The 19,210-nt window shown below is 46.5% G+C and overlaps 1 protein-coding gene across 2 annotated transcripts; it reads right to left on the bottom strand.

The window, feature by feature from the left end:
- Positions 1-109: 109 nt before the first annotated feature.
- TNFRSF1A (TNF receptor superfamily member 1A) lies at positions 110-19,185 on the bottom strand. 2 transcript variants are annotated; one of them, XM_075107394.1, is made up of 10 exons: positions 19,098-19,185; positions 6,978-7,179; positions 6,540-6,668; positions 6,098-6,241; positions 4,401-4,482; positions 4,010-4,077; positions 3,682-3,804; positions 3,291-3,328; positions 2,340-2,499; positions 110-1,780 (listed from the first exon to the last, which is right to left on the bottom strand). In XM_075107394.1, exons 2-10 carry the CDS (start codon positions 6,991-6,993, stop codon positions 1,479-1,481), a joined length of 1,062 nt encoding a protein of 353 aa, XP_074963495.1. In that variant the 5' UTR covers positions 6,994-7,179; positions 19,098-19,185; the 3' UTR covers positions 110-1,478. The 2 variants fall into 2 exon arrangements, with proteins under 2 accessions (XP_074963495.1, XP_074963502.1); XM_075107401.1 differs by lacking the exon at positions 19,098-19,185 and adding an exon at positions 17,043-17,217.
- Positions 19,186-19,210: the final 25 nt, after the last annotated feature.

Here is a 19,210-nt window from a genome sequence, read left to right on the forward strand (position 1 = left end):
TCATCTACCCACCCACTCTTGCAGCCCACTCTTGGAAGTTATTCCCCTTTGTCTGCCCCCACCTACAGAAAATAACTTCATAAGGACAAAACCAGAATGGAGGCAGAGGTAAAAATATGAATTTTAATTCAGAATATTAGTGTATTTACAATAGAAAGTTTCTCTCTTTCTGGTCAAAAAATGAGAGAGAAAAAAAATCCACGTTACAAATGTGTGGACAGGTGCAGGCAAAGTGATTTTTGCTACTTCTTCACCCGTGGGAACACCCATGGGAAAGCGATGGTGAGAGCCTCAAGATGGTACCAAATGGCTCTCACACCCAAGTAGCCATCACAGAACGCAGTCCAGGAAGTAGTGTGAAGTTATTCAACAGTTGCTAAAAAATATGTATATACATACAATATATATGTACACATACACAGTCCCATTTGCAGTTTAACCAGATTCAGCAAATCGTTCATAGGTACATAAGCAGGTAGACACAAGCCTACTGACCCGTGTGCAAGCACAGATTTGCAGAGGCACTCATGCTACTGGGTACACAGGTACCTTCTCAGCCAGACGCACGCATTCCTTTCCCCTCTGCGCTTGGACAAACATGCAGAGGCAGGTGTTTTGTTAATGCTACTTACATGGTTCCTAGGTACAAGAAAAAACTTGGAGGAAAAAAAAAAGCACCAACCCTCTCATCTGACTCACTGGATTGGAATCCTTATTCCTTTTGAACCTGAGGGAAATGGGGGTGTGGAAAGGAAAAGATAACATCCTTCTGGTTCTCACGGAGCCACTGAATCCTCATTCCTCTTGCACCTGAGGGAAATGGGGGCGTAGAAATGGTAACATCCTCCCGTTTCTCATGGAGCCACCGCTCCTGAATCTCCATGACTCTTTTGCCAGAGCGATAACTAGTTGATACCGAAAGGGGGCAATCCTCTCCTGCTCCCAGAAATAGGCACGTCCTTCCACCACCTCCCTTGAGTCAGATATAGCTATCAAAAGGCTGCAATGTGAGCCAGTTCAACTGTCTGATCTCGCACAAAAAAAAGATCTGCAAAAAGTGAGCAAGGACTTTACCATCTGGACAGCCAGCTTAACCAAGTCACCCTACAATTTTATCCACTGCATGATGGGTGGAGCACCTGCTTCAGCAACAACTTGTCCGTAGAGTACACGATCTACCAAGTCACTCTGAGCTCCTGTTTTCATCTTGGTTAGAGTCCACACACCACTTCCTTTATAAGGTGCTTTCCCTCTTTGTGAAAGGAGTTGTTACAGAGGCCTGTGTCAGTTTAGAAATGCTGAAGTACACAGTGGTTGAGAAGGAAACCTCAGCCTTCCCCCAGGATCATCTGCTGCTGTCTCCAACAAAACCAGTTATGCAGTATTAGTAAGATAGGGAGGTACGGGAAAAGGAAGACAGGAAAGGGAGGGACCTATGATCCTCTCTTAACAGCAAGGGCAACCAAAGCAGGAACAGATTAAAGACGGCTATGGAGGCTGCAAGGTTGCACAGAGTTCTGGTTTAGCAAAGCCTCTTGAACAGCTTCGCTGCAGCCACTCAGCTCCATCTGGTTGAGGACACAGCTGATGTGCTCCACAGTTGCAGCGTGACCCATCTGCAGTTTCCACAGTCTAAGCATTTCATACTGGGCATCTCGTAAACGTCGATGCTCCATCTCAATTCGCTCTAGATCATAGTCACTCAAACCGAGACGCCTCACAAACTCTTTCCACCGAGATGGCGGTACGTGATCCACCACAGTGTAGAGAATAGCAGGATCTGTGAAAAGAGAAGAAATAAAGTGTGAGAACCAGGATTCTGCAGCCTCAAGGAGAACGTGAATAATCCAGTGCCAGATGATGCCTTGGGATCATGCATTGCCCCCTCCTGTTCAGGTCTTCTACAAAGTAGTCACACAGACTTGTGTGATGCCCAGACATGCTCTTATCCCTCAAAAAGAAATGGGAATGCTTCCATATGCTGTTGTGTAAGGTTATGAGCAGAGCCAAGCACACATGCTTACGGCCTTGCTGCCACACATTCCTGCCAAATTAATGCCTCTGGGTCAACGTCCCAGAGGCATTAAGACTGAGAGCGTGTCACCACATACAACAGTCCATTTTGCCGGTAAGGAAAAAGGGTCAACAGAAGGGCCTTGTGGAAATGTTTAGCATATACAGGCTCACAGGCTCTGGGCATTGTACTGTGCCACGCATGAAGTACACACGCAGGTCATGCACACCTAGTAGGGTCTGTCCAACATCCTCCTGGCCGCATCTGCATAATCAGGTTCTCATTTGCCTGGGAAAGGAGGGAAGGATGGGGCAGATTCACTTACTGTCTGGAAGCTGTGTCCTTCTCGCAGGTCTGACGCAGTCCGGTAACTCCTGTGAACTTTGCAGCAGAGGTGCAGGTGGAGGTGCTGCATTCACTGACAATTCTGCTTCCTTCTGAGACTCGGGAACAAGGGTGGAAATTTCACTTCTTTTTACTTCAACCTGAAAGACACACTTTCTTAGTTCAGAATCACAGACAGCTGCACAATACACCTGTCTCCTGCAAGGAACCACTCACTAGCTTTACATACTAGAGTTTATCCAAGATAGGTAGGGAGTAGTAACTGAAGTTTTAATTCTTCCTATTTGCCTTCTTTGAGCAGAAGGCACCAAACGTTTCTTTCCAGCAGAACCCAACGATTTTAACTCTCTTTTGGCATCAAAAAATGGTAGTCTGGAAAAAATATTTCCTTACAAAATCAAGTAAGGCTGGGACCTGACACCACCATTCCAGAAGCTCCACATGCCACCTTTCCCATCAGCCTCTCTGTACAACTGTGAAAACCCCACCTCAACTATTGTCGGGCCCTCTTAATTTCAGAAAAACATTAGACCTGAGAACATTAGACACTGTGAAGCAGCACCAAGAGCCTTGTGGGGTCAAGATCTGAAGTGAAGTAAAATTAGTTAAATCCTCCAAGCTTGAGGTATATAGGGAGAAAAAGGCATTAAGGACCAGCTATCTGGGGAAAAAAAAAAAAAAGGCATCCAGGCAGAAAAGAGCAAAAAGCCAAAAAACCAGGAGTTTGAAAAGCATCCTCTAAAAGAGAAGTAAAATGTTAATGGCTCCACCCTCTACAGGAAAAGACTTCTGAATTAAACAGCCCTATTGCTCAGCTCATTTGAAAATACAAGGCCTGAAAACAGCCCACAGGGAAAAAATGTTACTCTGGATCCCAGGCTAACATAGTTGCAAGCAGAAGGAAAGCTCTTATACCCAGCATCTTGCTCACCTCAGATACTGGCTCCTTGGTTATCTGTGGCAAAGAAACTTAAAAGAAAAAAAAAGAAAAAAGAAAGCAGAAATTATTTTCACTTCCTCCTGTCCCAGAGAAAACAGGAAAGCAGCTATTCACGATCCCACCCTGAAAAAGGTTTTATAGCAAAATGCACACGTCCCAGCAATGAGCTCACATGCACTTCCAGTCACAGCTATGGGCATGGATGCAGAGTTGTAAGAACTGCACCAGTAAGCTCAGCTATCGAGTTCTTGTGTTCCTCTGGCCTTGCAGCAAAGCAGAGTAACGGGATCCTGCTTTTTTCCTCACATGTGCAAGCATACACAAACACACAGAGAATGAGGTCTACCCCAATTAATATCACTACATATGCTGCTGTACTCACCACAGGTGTAGAAAGACGATGCTATCCCATTTCCTTGGACCAGCTTCAGTACTTTATTTACAACGTAGAGGACAGAGATAACTCCAAATATTGCAACGATGATGCCAAGGACAAGGCTCTCATCTGGACAAAAGGGAGAGGACAGATGACTGAGAAAGAAAGAGGTAAGCGCTAGAGGAAGAACATCAAGTGAAGACGTGCAAATGGTAGGGAGAAAAAGAATAATAGTTTGAGAGAGTGGAGAAAATAACACTTTACAAAAGGTGTTAACAGAACAAAAGCCCACACTGAAAAGGTGCCACTGTCCTTCAGTTTTCCCCATACTCACTGGGCCCAGTCGAAGTTGGTGAGGTAGTCACTGGGCTATGACACTGCAAGCATTCTTCTCCAGTGCAGCTGAAAGAGCAAATCAGAGAGGTGAGCGTGCACAAAATGAAACACCAGCCAGTTGCAACAATCCTACATAACAGACAAGTCAAGATGAGCCCGCAAAGCAGAGCAATGCAATGTGGCTAGTGACTTTGGGTTCTTAGTGGGCTGATGCCTACACAGAGAAGACGTGGGGTGGCAGAGGGGAAGACCCAATTGCCCCAGAAGGCAGAATGTTGTAAAGTTATGTCAAGATGGACAGAGCTTTGAGAAAAATCTCCTCCCCCTGTGAGGCTTGTGTCTGCTGTCTCTCCTACTCAATGGAGGGGCATAGAGAGAAAAAAGCTCACCTGTTGCAAGGCTTGCAGATGTTACTAAGCGTCAGGAAGAACCGAGGCTTACACCTGCAGATTGTGTCTCTGTTCTTTGAACCTGTACAGAAAAGAAGAAACCATTCCCATAACCTGGACAGAGAAGAAAACAAAAGGAGAAAAATCTACTCCAAGATGGATGGGAGACTATCCCTCTTTGAGCCTGGGACGCTGCTACTGAAGAAAAAGAAGATTCAGTCTATGCCTGAGGACAGGGTTGGGGGAGGATAAAAATAACATAAAATAAGGGTACCACTGTCCTGGTAGGTCAGAGACCTCTGTAGAGTCTTGGAAAGGGACTAAAATTACAGTGCAGCTGAAATTGGTCTAATGGATAATGACAGTTCCAGTGCAAAAGTGGGGAAAGTCACTCAAGTTCAAATGTGACAGGAAGGGGAAATCACATTAGTCAGGCAAAGATGAGGAAGAAGTGGTCCCATAGCAGCTGGGACTGGTGAGGAAGTCAGTTCGGGGCAGGGAGAAATCAATTCAAGCCATGGGACATGTATCCACTCTTGTGATCTGCTATGCTGTGAGTGGAAGGGGTAAGAAATGAAAGAGCTATTGCTTCCAAGCAAGTCACAGTATGGGAGAGTAAAACATATGTGGAGGGGAGCAGGCAAGAATAGTGATGGAAGGACATAAGTTGCGTGAGGGGAGAAAAAACCATACTGGAATGAGCAGCATGCATTCTGTGGCAAGTGAGGGACAGGACTAAAACAGTTTTACATCAGCCAAGAGGGAAGGAATTGCTCAAGGGCAGGGTACAATGATGACCCTTGAGGATAGGCATAAGCAGTGGAAACTGTGGCAGAGAAAGATTACTGAGCACCACAGGAAATGCTTTCACCAGTGAGACAGCAAACCTCACACCTGGCAGGGTAAGAGACGTGAATTCTGCTTCTCCTGATCCCTCTCCAAAAGAAGAGGGGATAGCTTTAGGACCACAAGGTACAAAACATTTAAGGGACATGAACAGAATTAGACTACAGCACGAACTGGAGGGTGCCAAGCAGTACTTGGTTAAGATCTCTGATTCGTGGTTGGAGATGAGGCAGCTTGGGACAGCTAACTTCTCCCAGACACCTGCACCATCCCCAGGTCACACCCAATGCCCCTGGGTACAGTTCGGTATTACCCAAGCAGCTCTTTAATTTAAAACACTACACAATACACTGTGGTAGTTCAGCAACCAATTGACAAGCAGTTCAGCTTGGCGCTGGGACCAGCAGTATTTTCAGCCATTGTACTCAAAGCGCTGCCAGCAATTGGTGAGGGAAATGAAATGAGCATCAGGAGAAACATCCACACAAAGACAAAAAAGGAAGGTGAGGGGGGAAATCTGCTCTAGAGCCTAAAGACCTTGCTTCAGTACAACCAAAGCAGAGGTACCAAAATTAAGTAGAAAATATCTCCTCACAAAAGCCAAAACCGAGAAACCATTGAAGGACAAAAGGAAGGTAGAAACTGTGATAGGAAATAGGGGTTGATGCCAAGGCAGGCAAAAAAATAACAGTCTCTCTTGGGAAAGGGGGCAGGAAAAAACCCAAATATTGTTCCAAAACTACAGTCACTTCAGGGCAAGGTGCTACAGTGTGTCAGAAAGTGAAGAGGGCTGCTAATGTGTACCCTAGTTCAGTATGTCCGTACTGGAGCCATATCCATGCCATACTCACAGTTGGCAATAACCCCATTGGCACATGAGCTGCAGTTTCTACACTCGAAGAGATCAGGCAGGCCACTCTGATATTGATTCTTCCGACAGCCGCATACAGTATCTTGCTTTGGGGTACAGGGGGTCTCTACTATCTGTTGGAATTCTGAGGAAAGGGAAAGCGATCATTGCAGCCTCTTCCCTCACCTTCAGATGAGAGCACCGTTATGATGACGGGTATTGTTATCCCCTAATCTTCCCAGAGAATGGCCAAAAAGGCCTGCAAACTGAGTCTCAGACTGTAGTAATTTGGTAACCCTTATTCCTGCCACCCCTTCCCATACACTGTCCTTCTGCCCATTCGATTGCTTACTTTTCCAAGCTTCCTTACTCACCTTGCCATCCCCTCCAGCCCCCCACCTGCCACTACCACCCATTTTGCTCAGGTCATGTAGATAACTCACCTGTACGGCAGCGTGTACACTGGAAGCATTTAGACATGGTGTTATCAACAGCTGTGAATGTGCCATTAGCACATGGAAGACAGACAGGTGCCTGGTCAGGCCGATCACAGTCTTTTGCCTTGTAGGTACCTGCAAGAAAATCACTTAACAGAGCTCTGACAGGATGACAACACATTGTCTTAGAGAGGATGGGAGTCATTGATTCTTCAGAGAAACCCTGGAGCTGATGGCATAAGGATTGAGTATGCTTCCTCCCACCAGTGTGAGGGACACTGACAGCCCAAAAGAAGAGACACAGAATAAGAGTTTATCTGGGCAGGGATAGGAACCAAGGAAAAAAAGCACCGATGTGGCTGTAGGACACAGACAGTTTGAGAGTACAGGACAGAGAAATGCCTCTAAGGTGAAGGTCACTATTACTGTACTTATTTTACACACCTGCATGGCATCTCATGCAACAGTGGGTCTCTGTGGGATGTAGGTATTGTCCTAGTTGACACTGCACCTGCCTCCTTTCTCTCCTCAAGGGGTTAGAGGGGTGTCTTCCATTCCAAGCTACCCGATGGACTTGCAATGTATATGGCACTGGAGCAATTTCTACGGATTCCTTCGTCAACACACAGATAAATATTAGGATAACCTGTAAATACAGTGGGAGAGAGAGGGAAAGAAAGAGGGAGAGTAACAAGGTGAGAAAACACCATATCCCCTGGCAGGCTGCACATCTGACTTCAGCTCTTACCATTAGATCTTTTTGTAACTGTGAGTTCAATTGACTTGACCAATTCTGATATCAGGACCCTCCACTGACAAAAGTGTGCAAGGAGATACTTTACCAACTCCCAACAAACCCATGCCTATTATCTGTGTTTTTAATATGCCATACAACAGTGTCTACGACAAACTGGTTGTATATAAAACAAATACTTTTTGTGATGTGCAATTTATAGATGGAATGCCTTGAAAATGCTGCAGCTTGCAAGAAAGTTACTCAAGAGCAAAGGAATGTTTTTGTTAAAGCAGGCAATAAGGCTGCCCATCTAGAAACAGTTTCAGAGAGAAGAATGCATCCAGTACTTGCAGTTCTACTGAATAAATAAACCAGATGGGAAGTTTGGAATAAGAAGGCAGAGGAGTATCTCAATGCATGCAAAGTACAGAAAAGCTTCCAAAACCCCTCCTGAGCAAGCCAGCCGTAGAAATGTGGGAAAGTTAGGTTTTCAATTCCTCCCCTCTTATGTACATTCTTCCTTTTAAACTGCAGCTGTTAACATTCAGTCTGAATAGTCTGCCACAAAAAAAATGCACTTTTTTCTTTAAATTCCTTTAAGATTTACTTGTTATTTTTCATTTTAAAGATAGCCGTTGTCAAGAATTTAAACAGAAATATTAAGATGGGCATGGCTGCAGCATGACTGTAAGAGAATGTGAGTGTGTGTGTGTACACACACACGAAGGAACAGCAGAACAAAGGGTTAAATGAACAGCCTGTACCAATCACGAAGGACACCATTCCCTGGACATTGTTTTCAGGATGCTATTCCCAGCAGTGAAGTTGAGAAATGTGCTTTTTGTCACGGCCAAAAGGTCTACACTCTGGTAAGATCACAGCACAGATGACTCATCAGAAAAAGACCCTGCACCAGGAGGATGGTAACTAGATTGCGGCATGTAACAGACACAATTCCTTTGCCTGTCGGCCCAACAGAAAAACAGACCCTAGACATGCATTTCAAACATGCATTCAGACAAGAAAAAAAATACAGTAACAGAAAGGTTAAAAAGAAAAAATAAAAAACAAAACCAGGAAACAGCTTGGCCCAAGATTCATAAAGCCTGAAGTCAGCAAGTTTCTACAGCAAAGGCCCATCCCATATCAGCTGATGACTCCTGAAGGGTATGATGTCCAAAAACTAGTCTGTAGTGCCATGCAGGAGCCCACTGGTGCCACAAAGACTTGACAGTCAGTGTCCCTTGCTGTCTGCATTACACACAAGGGACCCTGGCCATACATGTGTTGGTGCTTGTGCCAATGTAGTCTATGCATCAGATCATGTGAATGCATGAAAATCAACCCTTTTTTTGCAAGTAAATACCACCCCACCCCATCCATACAATCTCACACCAAGTTTTACTACACTAATTTCCCTACATTGTAGTGTTTTCCTAGCTTGCTTTTTTGGAAGTGATAAGACGCCTAGCTATACAGGCACAGCTTCAGACTTCTGTTTCTTTTTGCTTTTTCAGCTAGGAGAGTTATAGCAAAAGCAAAGTAAACCAAAAATGGTAAACCACAATGCTGATACCAATTTTGTGGTTGCAAGCTTAAGAAATGATACACAAAATGAGATGGCTCTGACAGTCCCATGTTGTCCTATTTCTCTCTCAAAATTAAAGCCTCGGGGGAAAGAGGTACATACATGAAAGCAACTTGAAACCTCAAAAAGGATAGGACTTTGCAACTCCGACAAAGCAAAAACCCCATTTTTCAGCAAGCTCTGTCATACAAAGACATATTCAATAGACCAGATGCTAAAATGGTGAACAGGAAAAAGAACCACTCATTTAAATAGCTATTGTTTCAGACTTAATTAGCTGACCACAGGATAAATGCGAGCACTCCACCAACTCAGTAAGAAATCAGCTGCTGAAACAAGTTTTGTAAGTCTTACAATTGACTGCTTGCAGGAAAATGGGTAAAAGATCATTCACACAGATGGTCTGAGAGCAACAAGTAAAAAATCCTGATTCTCTAGCCAATAGTTAATCCCCTGACATGGGAATATATACAGCCAGCCGATAAACCAGACAAGTCAGCAATAGAAACAACAGAGGAAAGCATCAAAGATCAAGCCAAAAACACGTACAAGATTGGCTAGATACACCTTCAAAAACAAAAGAAAACAGGAAAGGTGTTCTCAGTTTTTCAGATTAAGTGAAAGTATGCCTATAAGTATAATCAAACCAGACTTAACACATTATTACTGATGAAAATCTAAGGAACAAAGTCACAGACCACAAGTGACTCACAAACCAATGACTCGGCCTTCCAGAAAAAAAAACATTCACATGGTGGAAGGAAAAAAAAAAAACCCAAAACAACACACCACCATCTTAGGCAGCTCCCTAAGCCGTTCAGCAGTATACTGATTTATACCAATGATGGGCTTCATAAAATTCAGGAAGTAGTCTATTCTATTCTACTTTCATCTATTTCAGCTAGAAGGGACCTACAACGATCACTTAGTCCAACTGCCTGACCGCTACAGGGTTGACCAAAAGTTAAAGCATATTATTAAGGGCATTGTCCAGATGCCTCAAATACTGGCAGGCTTAGGGCATCCACCACCTCTCTAGAAAGCCAGTTCCAGTGTTTGACCACCCTCACAGTAAAAAAATGTTTCCTGATGTCCAGCTGAAACCTCCCCTGGCACAGCTTTGAACCATTCCCACACATCCTATCACTGGGTACCCGGGAGAAGAGCTCAGCACCTCCCTCTGTACTTCCCATCCTCAGGAAGCTGTAGAGAGCAACGAGGTTGCCCCTCAGCCTCCTTTTTGCCAAACTAGACAAGCCCAAAGTCCTCAGCTGCTCCTCACGGGACGTGCCTTCCAGCCCTGCCACCAGCTTTGTTACCCCCTCTGCAGGCATTCAAGGACCTTCACATCCTTCTGAGGTGGTGGGGCCCAGGATGGCACGCAGCGCTCAGGCTGAGGCTGCACCAACACTGAATACAGCAGGAAAATCACCTCTTCTGAGTGCCTGGTTCTGCTGTGTTTGGCGCTCCCCAGGATGCGGTTTGCCCTCTTGCCTGCCGGGGCACGCTGCTGACTCACATTTTGCCTGCTGTCAGCCAGCACCCCTGGGTCCCTTTCTGCAGGGCTGCTCTCCAGCCCCTCCTCTCCCAGTTTATACCTGGGCCCAGCGTTACTCTGTCCCAGGTGCAGAATCCAGCATTCAGACTTGTTAAATGGCATGCCATTAATCATGGCCCAATGCTCCAATCTATCCAGATCCCTCTGCAAGGCATCTTGTCCCTCAAGAGAGTCAACAGCACCTCCCGGTTTGGTATCAGCCAACTTGCTAATGGTGCATTCAACTCTTGCATCCAGATTGTTCATAAATACATTGACCAGAACTGGCCCTAGAATTGAGCCCTGAGGAACACCACTAGTGACCGGTCACCAGCCAGTTGTGGCTCCATTTACTAAGCACTGAAGCCACAAGACATTGTAACAGGTCACTAAGGCAAAGTTAGGAGGTCTTCTACAACTGAAATAAGATGATTTTCTATGGTTAGATTTACAACATGCTCTGATTCCACTTGCCAGGGGAAGGAATGAGTACCCGCTAGCCAATGCTGCATAGAAAAGTGGACAGCATGTACTACCTAAGCCAAATGATAACTCAAACCAACAAACCACATCATGCACACCGGTGATTCACATTTTTAGTGGTTGGGGACTGCCCAGGGGAAAAAAAAAAGTCAGCAGAAACTCTAGGTTTTACTTCTGAAACTGCTGCAGAAAAACAAAATATGGCAGGTGAAAACCAGAACACTGCTTCCTTAACTTCATTCCACCCCTCTAGGTGACAGCTATGCGCCCCACACATTCTCCTCACATGTGAGGCAACCCTAGTTCCTTCGCATGTCTCATGCCAACACTTACTGCCCAACAGCTACAGTAAAAAAAAAAAGCTCCACAAGTCCAAAAGCTCTTCTATGCAAAGTCCTGGCAGCTGAGACAGAAGTTAGGAGCCCCTGCAGCATCTTCAACCTCAAATATTCTTGAATTATGGCCACCAAGACAATTCACATCCTTGCTGTTCCTCCTGCCTCACCAGTCCACGCAAGCGAGGCGATACCTCTGCAGAGTAAGGCAAAAAAAGAAAGTAACAGTAAAGATAAAAGTGAAGAACACAGCCAGATGCAAGAAAGACTGGGAGGTGGGGGGTGGAAATAGGAAAGGACATTTGAGAGCACTGTTCTCAGGCCAAGGAGAAAGAAGGAACAGTATCTGAAACAGAGGGGCAATGCAGGGAAGTGCAGTGTTCCAGGGCTACTGTATTATCACCTGCCAACATCCACAAGGTTAGGAAATACCAAATTACTCGGCATGGATGCCACAGCTCTGTATCATGAGCCCTGCCTTCCCTGTGCAGAGCTGTGGCCCTGCTGCTACCTGCAAGGCTCCTAGACCTCAGGGAGAAGGGTGGAGGAAGCAGGTACAGTGGCACACAGGTATGACAGTATGATGGAACAGAGAAGATGGAGAGGGTTGTGTTGGGAGCAAGATTCCCCCCTTATAGAAAGCCAGTGGATACCTAGAGGTGTCCGGAGTGGACCCAGGCATGTCACAAAAAGCAAACTGAGTGGGAAGCGGGGGATTAGACAGGTGAGAAGTGACTCCTGCCCCAACAACCTTGAGACCCCACGCCTGTTCACGCAAACTAACAGGAATGCAATACTTGCTGGAGCAGATGCTCAGGTATTAGTATTCCAAACAATTCAAATAGTATTCCTCATCACTAGACTAATGTTTAAAATACTTCCAAATTAAAAATTCCCAGAGTTTAAATCTCCTTAATACAAAAGCATAAATCTGAAAGTTTAAGAATAAAACCATTTTATAAATCCAGTTGTGCTGTTAAAATCCAGAGATTAGGAGGCTAACTCCTTTTTTTGTATACACCTAACATATTCATCATGTAATAAAGCGTTTCCCCACCAACAACCTATTCAGCTTCTCTCAGAGAAGGCTTATGTTTTGCAAATCACGTCTTTAAACCAAAGAACTACCTGCAAATAAAAGGCACCACAAGTCATTAGAATTTCTCAAATATTTCTTAACAGAAACTTCCTTCTGCTTAAGAGTTCAACATGACACACACCAATGCACAAGTAATCTCCATATCAGTCATCTGTAAGCCTTTTTGATGAGTCATTAAAAAAAAAAAACAGCCAGCTTGGAAGTTTGGAAGAAAACAGAGGTCCTGCTCAGAGTGATAAGCTACCAAAGAAATCAAGGTGCATGATTACCCTTATGTTCTTTGACTGCTTCTGCCATTTATCAAAAGCTCTTCGAGGTTTGCATTATTTTTTTTTTTTAGTTTGCTATACAAAGATGCACAGGAAACTAGAACTTCTGCTTTACACATTGAGAAATGTATATTAAAGCAACATTTACAGGAAGCTTTTCTTGTGGCTCACTAAAACCTGGAAAGGTCAAAAGAAGGATACAAGAGCTATTATTATAAATAATCCTCCATTTTATGAAGATCAGATGAAGGAAATACTGTATTTTAGGCCTTGTATAAAACCAGGAGACTGGTGATAGCTTTCACGCAATGAAGAAAGGTCTTAGAAATCTTTATAGAAAAAAAATCCAAACCAAACCCAAAACCTATTATTTATCTATAAAGATCATGAACTTCACATCATAAAATGTATATATATAGTATGTAAAGTTAGAAGTTTTTATTTCATATTAATAGAGATAAAGAAAAGAGTGAAGAAGTCAGTAGATGATCACCGTGATAAGAAAATAACTCTTTAATTTTTCCTTAGACGACACAGCGGTGAACGCTAGGTCAGAGTCCCGAGTCACAGACACACAACACCCCCATAGTTCAGGGATGACTTCAACAGCACAGCTGTACAGCCTCGCAGCAGAGCGCTGTCGGAGCAAGAGCTGCGTGAAGGCTCAGCGGGGGCCTACCCTTCAATCCCAAGCTGATTTTCAGCTGGGCACGAGCCCTTGGCCTCTGCCCACGCTGTGCTGCAGCCGTCCTCACACCCCTGGTCAGTGACTCACTATGTGAATTTTTTTGAGTTGGGTAATTGTCACATGCTGAGTCCTATTCCTTGGACCTGATATACTCCTGTTTGTTTTAATAGGCGAATGTAGCAACATTCTCTGAGATGTGCTTTCTACTGTCAGGTTCCCAAGACTGAAACAGAAAGATCTGTGTTACCAAGGGTTCAAAGGAAGCACTCGGTTATCTGGGGATGAGGACAAGATTATGGAAGAGAACAAGACACCTGCCCCAACTAAAAAGGAAGCCATGATGACTAAAGAAAATGGAAGGAGCTAAATAACAAAATTAGTTTTACCCCAAATAATACCCCTACTGCAGAAAATGGATTACTTAATAAAAAGGGAAAGGCATCCAAACTGACTATACTGATTACTTGTGAGAACTTAAAATTCCCACATAATTGAAATTGGCACAGATCCAGATATCAACAAGTTCCATTTGGGTAGAAGTGGATAGTCATCAAAAACAGAAATTAAAATTAGATTAATAAGCAGATAAAAAGTGGAATGAACCTGGTTGGACAAAGCAATCAGACATGCAATCAAATGCTATGAATTATTAGGAAAAGATCTGAGGACAAAACAGAAAGCGTTATGCCAATGTATAAATCCATACGGTTTGAATCCAGAGTGTACTTCTGGCCCCCAATGCTGAGAACATAAATTAACCCAGATATGGCACAGGGAAAGGTAAAAAGGATGATCAGTGGTACGGAATGGTTGCCATAAGGGGAATGATTAAAAATACTAGTCTGTGAAAGAGACAACAGAGCAGAGGATACTATAGCAAGCTCTAAAGTCATGAATGCCATGGAGAAGGTAAACTGGGATGGCTGTTCTCCATCTCTTCCAAAGCAAGACCTAAGACGCATCACATAAAACAAGCAGGAGATCGGTTCAAAACAAATACAAGGAGGTACTTTTTTAACCAATTTTTTTAGCCAGCTGAGGTGCGGGACCCCCTGCAAGAGTGCTGGGAGTGCCAGAAATGTGCCCAGGTTCCAAAAGTGATCATCACACCCATATCAGCAGAAGAAAAAACACATTCAGTGGTCCGAAATATGAAGACACCATTTCAACTCAGTAATTCCTACAGTCAGAGATCACTGGGAACCAGGAAAGTATTTTTATTTTTCATTGCTGTACTCTTGCCCTTCTCTGAAACCCTTGGTAGACCTGGCTGCTACTGGAAACAGGACGGTAGGCGCAACAGTTCTTTCTCACAAAGCACTTGGTGGCTTTGTTTTCAATTTTTATCTAGTGTAGCTTCTGACTTCAAAATTGCAATACCTCCCTTTACCTTAAAAAGGAATTAATGCCAGAAGCACCCTTGTGGCCATTTTGCCTTTTTCCCCTCATAAATCTGAACTACCTTTAATAAATGAAAAGAACATTAAATATTTTTTTTTCTTAAATGAGGCAGAAAACACACCAGCCTCAGCAGAGATAGCTGCCTTTTTTTTTTCCACTGAGAAAGTTAGGAGAGCATGGGGAAAACACAGAGGACCTGGAAATGAGGTTAAGGACACACAAAAAGAGAAAACACATGGACACAAGCTACAGGAAATTCTGAAGAATCAGAGGAAACATAAAAGGATCAGAAATCTAGAAGGGAGAATCAAGGGAGTAAGAAAGGCCATGAGGTCAAACGTAGGATGATATGGAAGGTAAATGGAAGATGGCAGGGCAGGCAACGCAGTGAGAATTGTAACACTGGAGAAAGTAATGTGATTTTACGGAAAAGATAAACTTTATCTGTAATGAGCAAGCGTGGTGTTACTGAGAATTTACTGATGTGTGAATAGGAAGGGAAAACACATCCTCAAAAAGAAATTCCACTAAAGGACACTCTTCTTCCAGCATATTATTTAACTAAAGACAACATAATGAATTTGGGGAATCCAAAGATGGGGGGGGGGGGGCATTTTATTTCCAATAATATGAATAATGTCACATGCAGTATCTGAATTACAGCAAAATATGTGCGCCACTATACTTAAGTCAGACATATGCTTCTCCAGGTTTGCTAACTCTTTTGAAATCTACATGCAAGTCACCCGAACAGTTGATATACCCTACCTAGGTCCCAGGATGGCAAGTGATCCACAGATAGTCAAGGTGTAGCGTGCTCCTACTCCACAGTTTTAGTTGTGTGGTCTTGCCAGTGCTAGCTGTAACTCTTACTACTTGTTTCCAAAAGCTTCCAAGCAGAAAAAATAAAACTTCTAGAAGAAGGCAACTTCGAGTAGGGCAGTCACAACTTTTTGACAGCAAAGTAACAACTAACTGAACGTCACAAGTCCAGTGCCGCCAAGTGCAAGTGTTTGTTACTAGGATGCTCAGGTATTTAGGCGATGAATAGTTTGACCTTGTAAATTCTATACTAGAACTAATAGTCATGTCATGATTCTAAGTGACATCACCCCTACTGTCACAGCTTTATCACACGTCTACCGATACTGGATGGTCATTCACCTCTAGCAGTTGGGTTATTCACACAACTCTCAAATTTCTTTCACAAGCAACCTTTTCACCTGCAAAATTACAAGCAGCTTAAAAACCTTGACCCAAGACACCCAAGAAGACTAAAAAAGATTTATCAGCAAAAGTAAGCTTGCTAAAAACAAATCGACGGTTTGGGGCACAGGTACAACCCACTAATCTTCGTTTCGATGCCCGCAGAGTCGCGATAAAGCTTTCCTTGCGTGAATAACAGCAGCGGGCCCGTCCCGCCGCTGGCGGTAGGAGCGCGGGCAGCGGGACCGGCCGCAGGGAAAAGCGGGGCCGGCCCCATCCCGCCCCCGCACACCGCCGGCGGGAGAGGAGCCGAGCCCGGCCCGGGCGGCGCCGTACCCCTGGCGCAGGGACGGCCCCATGCCTGGCGACTCAACGGCCGCCCCGCGAGCTCCAGGAAATCCTCCGTCATTCCCGTAAATCCAGGCGCCCTTTTCACTGACTCAGGAATAAAACCCGGAAACGGTGGCGACGAACCCGGGGTCCAGCGGCGGACGAGGAGGGGGGAGGAGGGGGAGGAGGAGGAGGAGGGGGAGGAGGAGGAGGAGGGGGAGGAGGAGGAGGAGGAGGGGGAGGAGGAGGGGGAGGAGGAGGAGGGGGAGGAGGAGGAGGGGGGGGAGGAGGAGGGGGGGGGAGGAGGAGGGGGGGGAGGAGGGGGAGGGGGAGGGGGGGGAACGCCGGCCTCGCCTCACCTCACCTCACCTCAGCGGCGCCGCAGCGCCGCTGCCCGGTTACACGGGAGGCGGCCAGGTGACAGCAGAGCCAGGCGCGGCTCGGCGTCCCGACCGCCTGTCGCCGCTCCTCTCGGTCCGGCACCAGCTTCCCCCTCTGCCGGAGGAAACAGACCCCCCAGGACCTGACCGACTGACCGCCCCCGCCCCCCGACATGCGGCTGCCGTGAGGGGGAAGCCAGAATCCCCGGAGAGCGGGAGCCGAAAGCGGGCTGTCCCGCGGAGCAAGAAGGGGGCGAAGAGAGCCCGGGCCTAAAAGCCCCGCGGCGGGGGAGAGCGGCGGGCACCGCGCTGCAGCCCCGCAACCGGGTTAAAGAAGAGCTCACAAACAGCCCGCTGCGGGACGGGGGCCGCCACCGCCGGTCGAGGCAGCGCCCCGTCGGGGCATGGTCCCGTCCCGCCGGGGTAAGAGCTGTCGATGTCCGCCGCCGTGACTTACCGTCCCCAGCGAGCTGCCGGGCAGCGCCGGGCCGCGCATGGCTCCGCGGCCCGCTACGTCCCCATGGCAGGGTCCCCCGCACCGAGAGGAAGCCGCCTCAGCCCTCGCCCACCCCCGGCCCCGGCCGGAGCAGCCCCGGCGCCGAACTGCTCCCTCTCCAACTTCCTGCCAGCGGCGGCAGGAAAGAGGGCGGCGACTGGGGTCGGACTGGCGCCGCGCCCCGCCCGCCGGCCCAAACCCGCTGCCGGCGGCAGCTTGTCTTCAAAACCGAGACCGGCGAGCCGAAGGAAAACAAGCAAGGTACATCGCCGGGCTAGAAAATGCGCGGGAAGAGAGTCAAAGAAGGCTCGCAGTAACCTTAAAATGTCCTCACACACGGGTGTTTCACCTTTCAAGCCGTACTTGTACTGTTAGGTTCATGTGACACTTAACCGCGGAGTTGTAAGAAAGTAACTCTTTGCGTCTCTGCCTGCCTTGTCGGCGCCTAAATAATTCTAAAGGAAGGTATTTATCAGCCAGAACTAGCATATTTAGAGTATACACGCCCATCCTGTACTTTTTAAAAGACATTAAGTACATTTTTAAAAGTACATTTAAAACACATTTTCTTCTCCGCTCCAAGGAACGAGCAGCATCGTTAGTGCAAATGAAACAGCGTGTGGAACGGTCTGCGCAAGCTCTGCTTCCTTAACGTACGCTCTTAATGATAGTTTTAAAATAAAACAAACAAAAAAAAAAACCCACAACCATAAACTGCAGGGAACAAGCAGCTAAATAACAAAGAACTCCCCTTTATTTGTTGCCTGGTAAGACCTTGCATTCGTGCTATTTTCAGAACTATTTCCACACCTGAGATAATGAGCTGCGTGTGTTCGTTACCTGGCCTGGACTCCTCACCTGCTAAGGGTGACAGGAATTGGCTGTTTGTTACCGCAAGAGACAGGTGTCACAAACAGGAGGGACCAGGAATGGGAACAGCGGCAGCACCTTATTTTCCAGCAATCGGTTTGTGACAGTGAACACTCCCCCCCCATTTTCTGCAATTATCCCTGCACAAGTCAATAGCATGAAATCCAGTGACTAAGCATTGTTTTGGGAGAATACACCCATTTCATGCATGGAAGCCCAAAACATATGTACAATTCACTCCATGCACTGCTTGCGGACAAAGCCAAACACCTCCACCGACTGTGTCCACTCCAGAGTCACGTATCTGCTGCACGGAGGCCAGCAACGGCACGTGCACAAGGCAAAATGCCAAGGGCCACAAACCTATATCGCTCTTTTCCATGCTTCAGGCTTGGAACAGCTCTGACTTTCCAGCAGCAGGTTCCAGGAGGGAAGGAAAAGGCAGAATAACCTGTTATCAGGCCACAGCCATCTCCAAGGATAGAGATGGAAAAGATTTCTGAAGTTTTGTCTAGTTCATTTCCTTGTCTTGAGCAAGGACAATACAAAATTAGCCCCTAAAGGAAAAATTCTCATGCACTGATGAATGAGTTCCATGGAGATGATAATGTTTTTAATGGATTGCTTCAGATTTATCACATACTGCCATAGGAGTGGATGAGGCACGCCCTTCAGTCTTCATGGAGATTCAGCTTTCCAAAACCAGAAGCAGCATTTCTCTAGAACCACTCAAGTGTCAGAGAAATCCCCACAAACCTTCACGTTTGACTCTTCCCGCAGCTCGGGGAGGGGGGAGCGATCTCACATCCCGCCGCACGTTTGACGTTTACATGAGTGTCAAACCCACCAGCGCACATCCACTTCCCAGCTTTCGCCAGAACCGGCAAGCCCACGCCGCCCTCCCTCCCCGCCGTCTTCATGTGGCCTGCCAGGCCTTCAGTGTTTCCCGAGGCTCCGTGGCTACCTGCCACCGAGCCCCACTCGCCACCCTCCCCTCACAGCCGCTGTCAGCTTGTCTGTCAGCGCTGCCGCTTGACTCCCGCCCTGCGGAACCCTCCCGCGTTCCCGTTTCTCGCCAGCCCTCTAGATGAGGGATTGCCCCCGTGAGCGAAACGACCTCTGGCCACCGTTATGACATTTTTTTACCTCAGGGGCGGCTGCGGGCCGCCCACTTGCCCGCACGCTTGCCCCAGGACCGAGATGCTACTACCACCCCCGCGCGCCGCCCGCCGCCAAGAGGGGGCGGGGGGGAGGGAGGG

The sequence above is a fragment of the Phalacrocorax aristotelis genome, chromosome 1 (genome assembly GCF_949628215.1).
Source record: "Phalacrocorax aristotelis chromosome 1, bGulAri2.1, whole genome shotgun sequence".
NCBI classification, from domain to species: Eukaryota; Metazoa; Chordata; class Aves; order Suliformes; family Phalacrocoracidae; genus Phalacrocorax; species Phalacrocorax aristotelis.

Coding starts and splice junctions, on each gene's coding strand:
- TNFRSF1A (XM_075107401.1), bottom strand. CDS start 17,081: ATGCGCGGCCCGGCGCTGCCCGGCAGCTCGCTGGGGACG. Junction 4,483..6,097: donor CAATGGGGTTATTGCCAACT/GTGAGTATGGCA, acceptor TTTTCTGTACAG/GTTCAAAGAACAGAGACACA. Junction 3,329..3,681: donor ATCGTCTTTCTACACCTGTG/GTGAGTACAGCA, acceptor TTTTCTTTTAAG/TTTCTTTGCCACAGATAACC.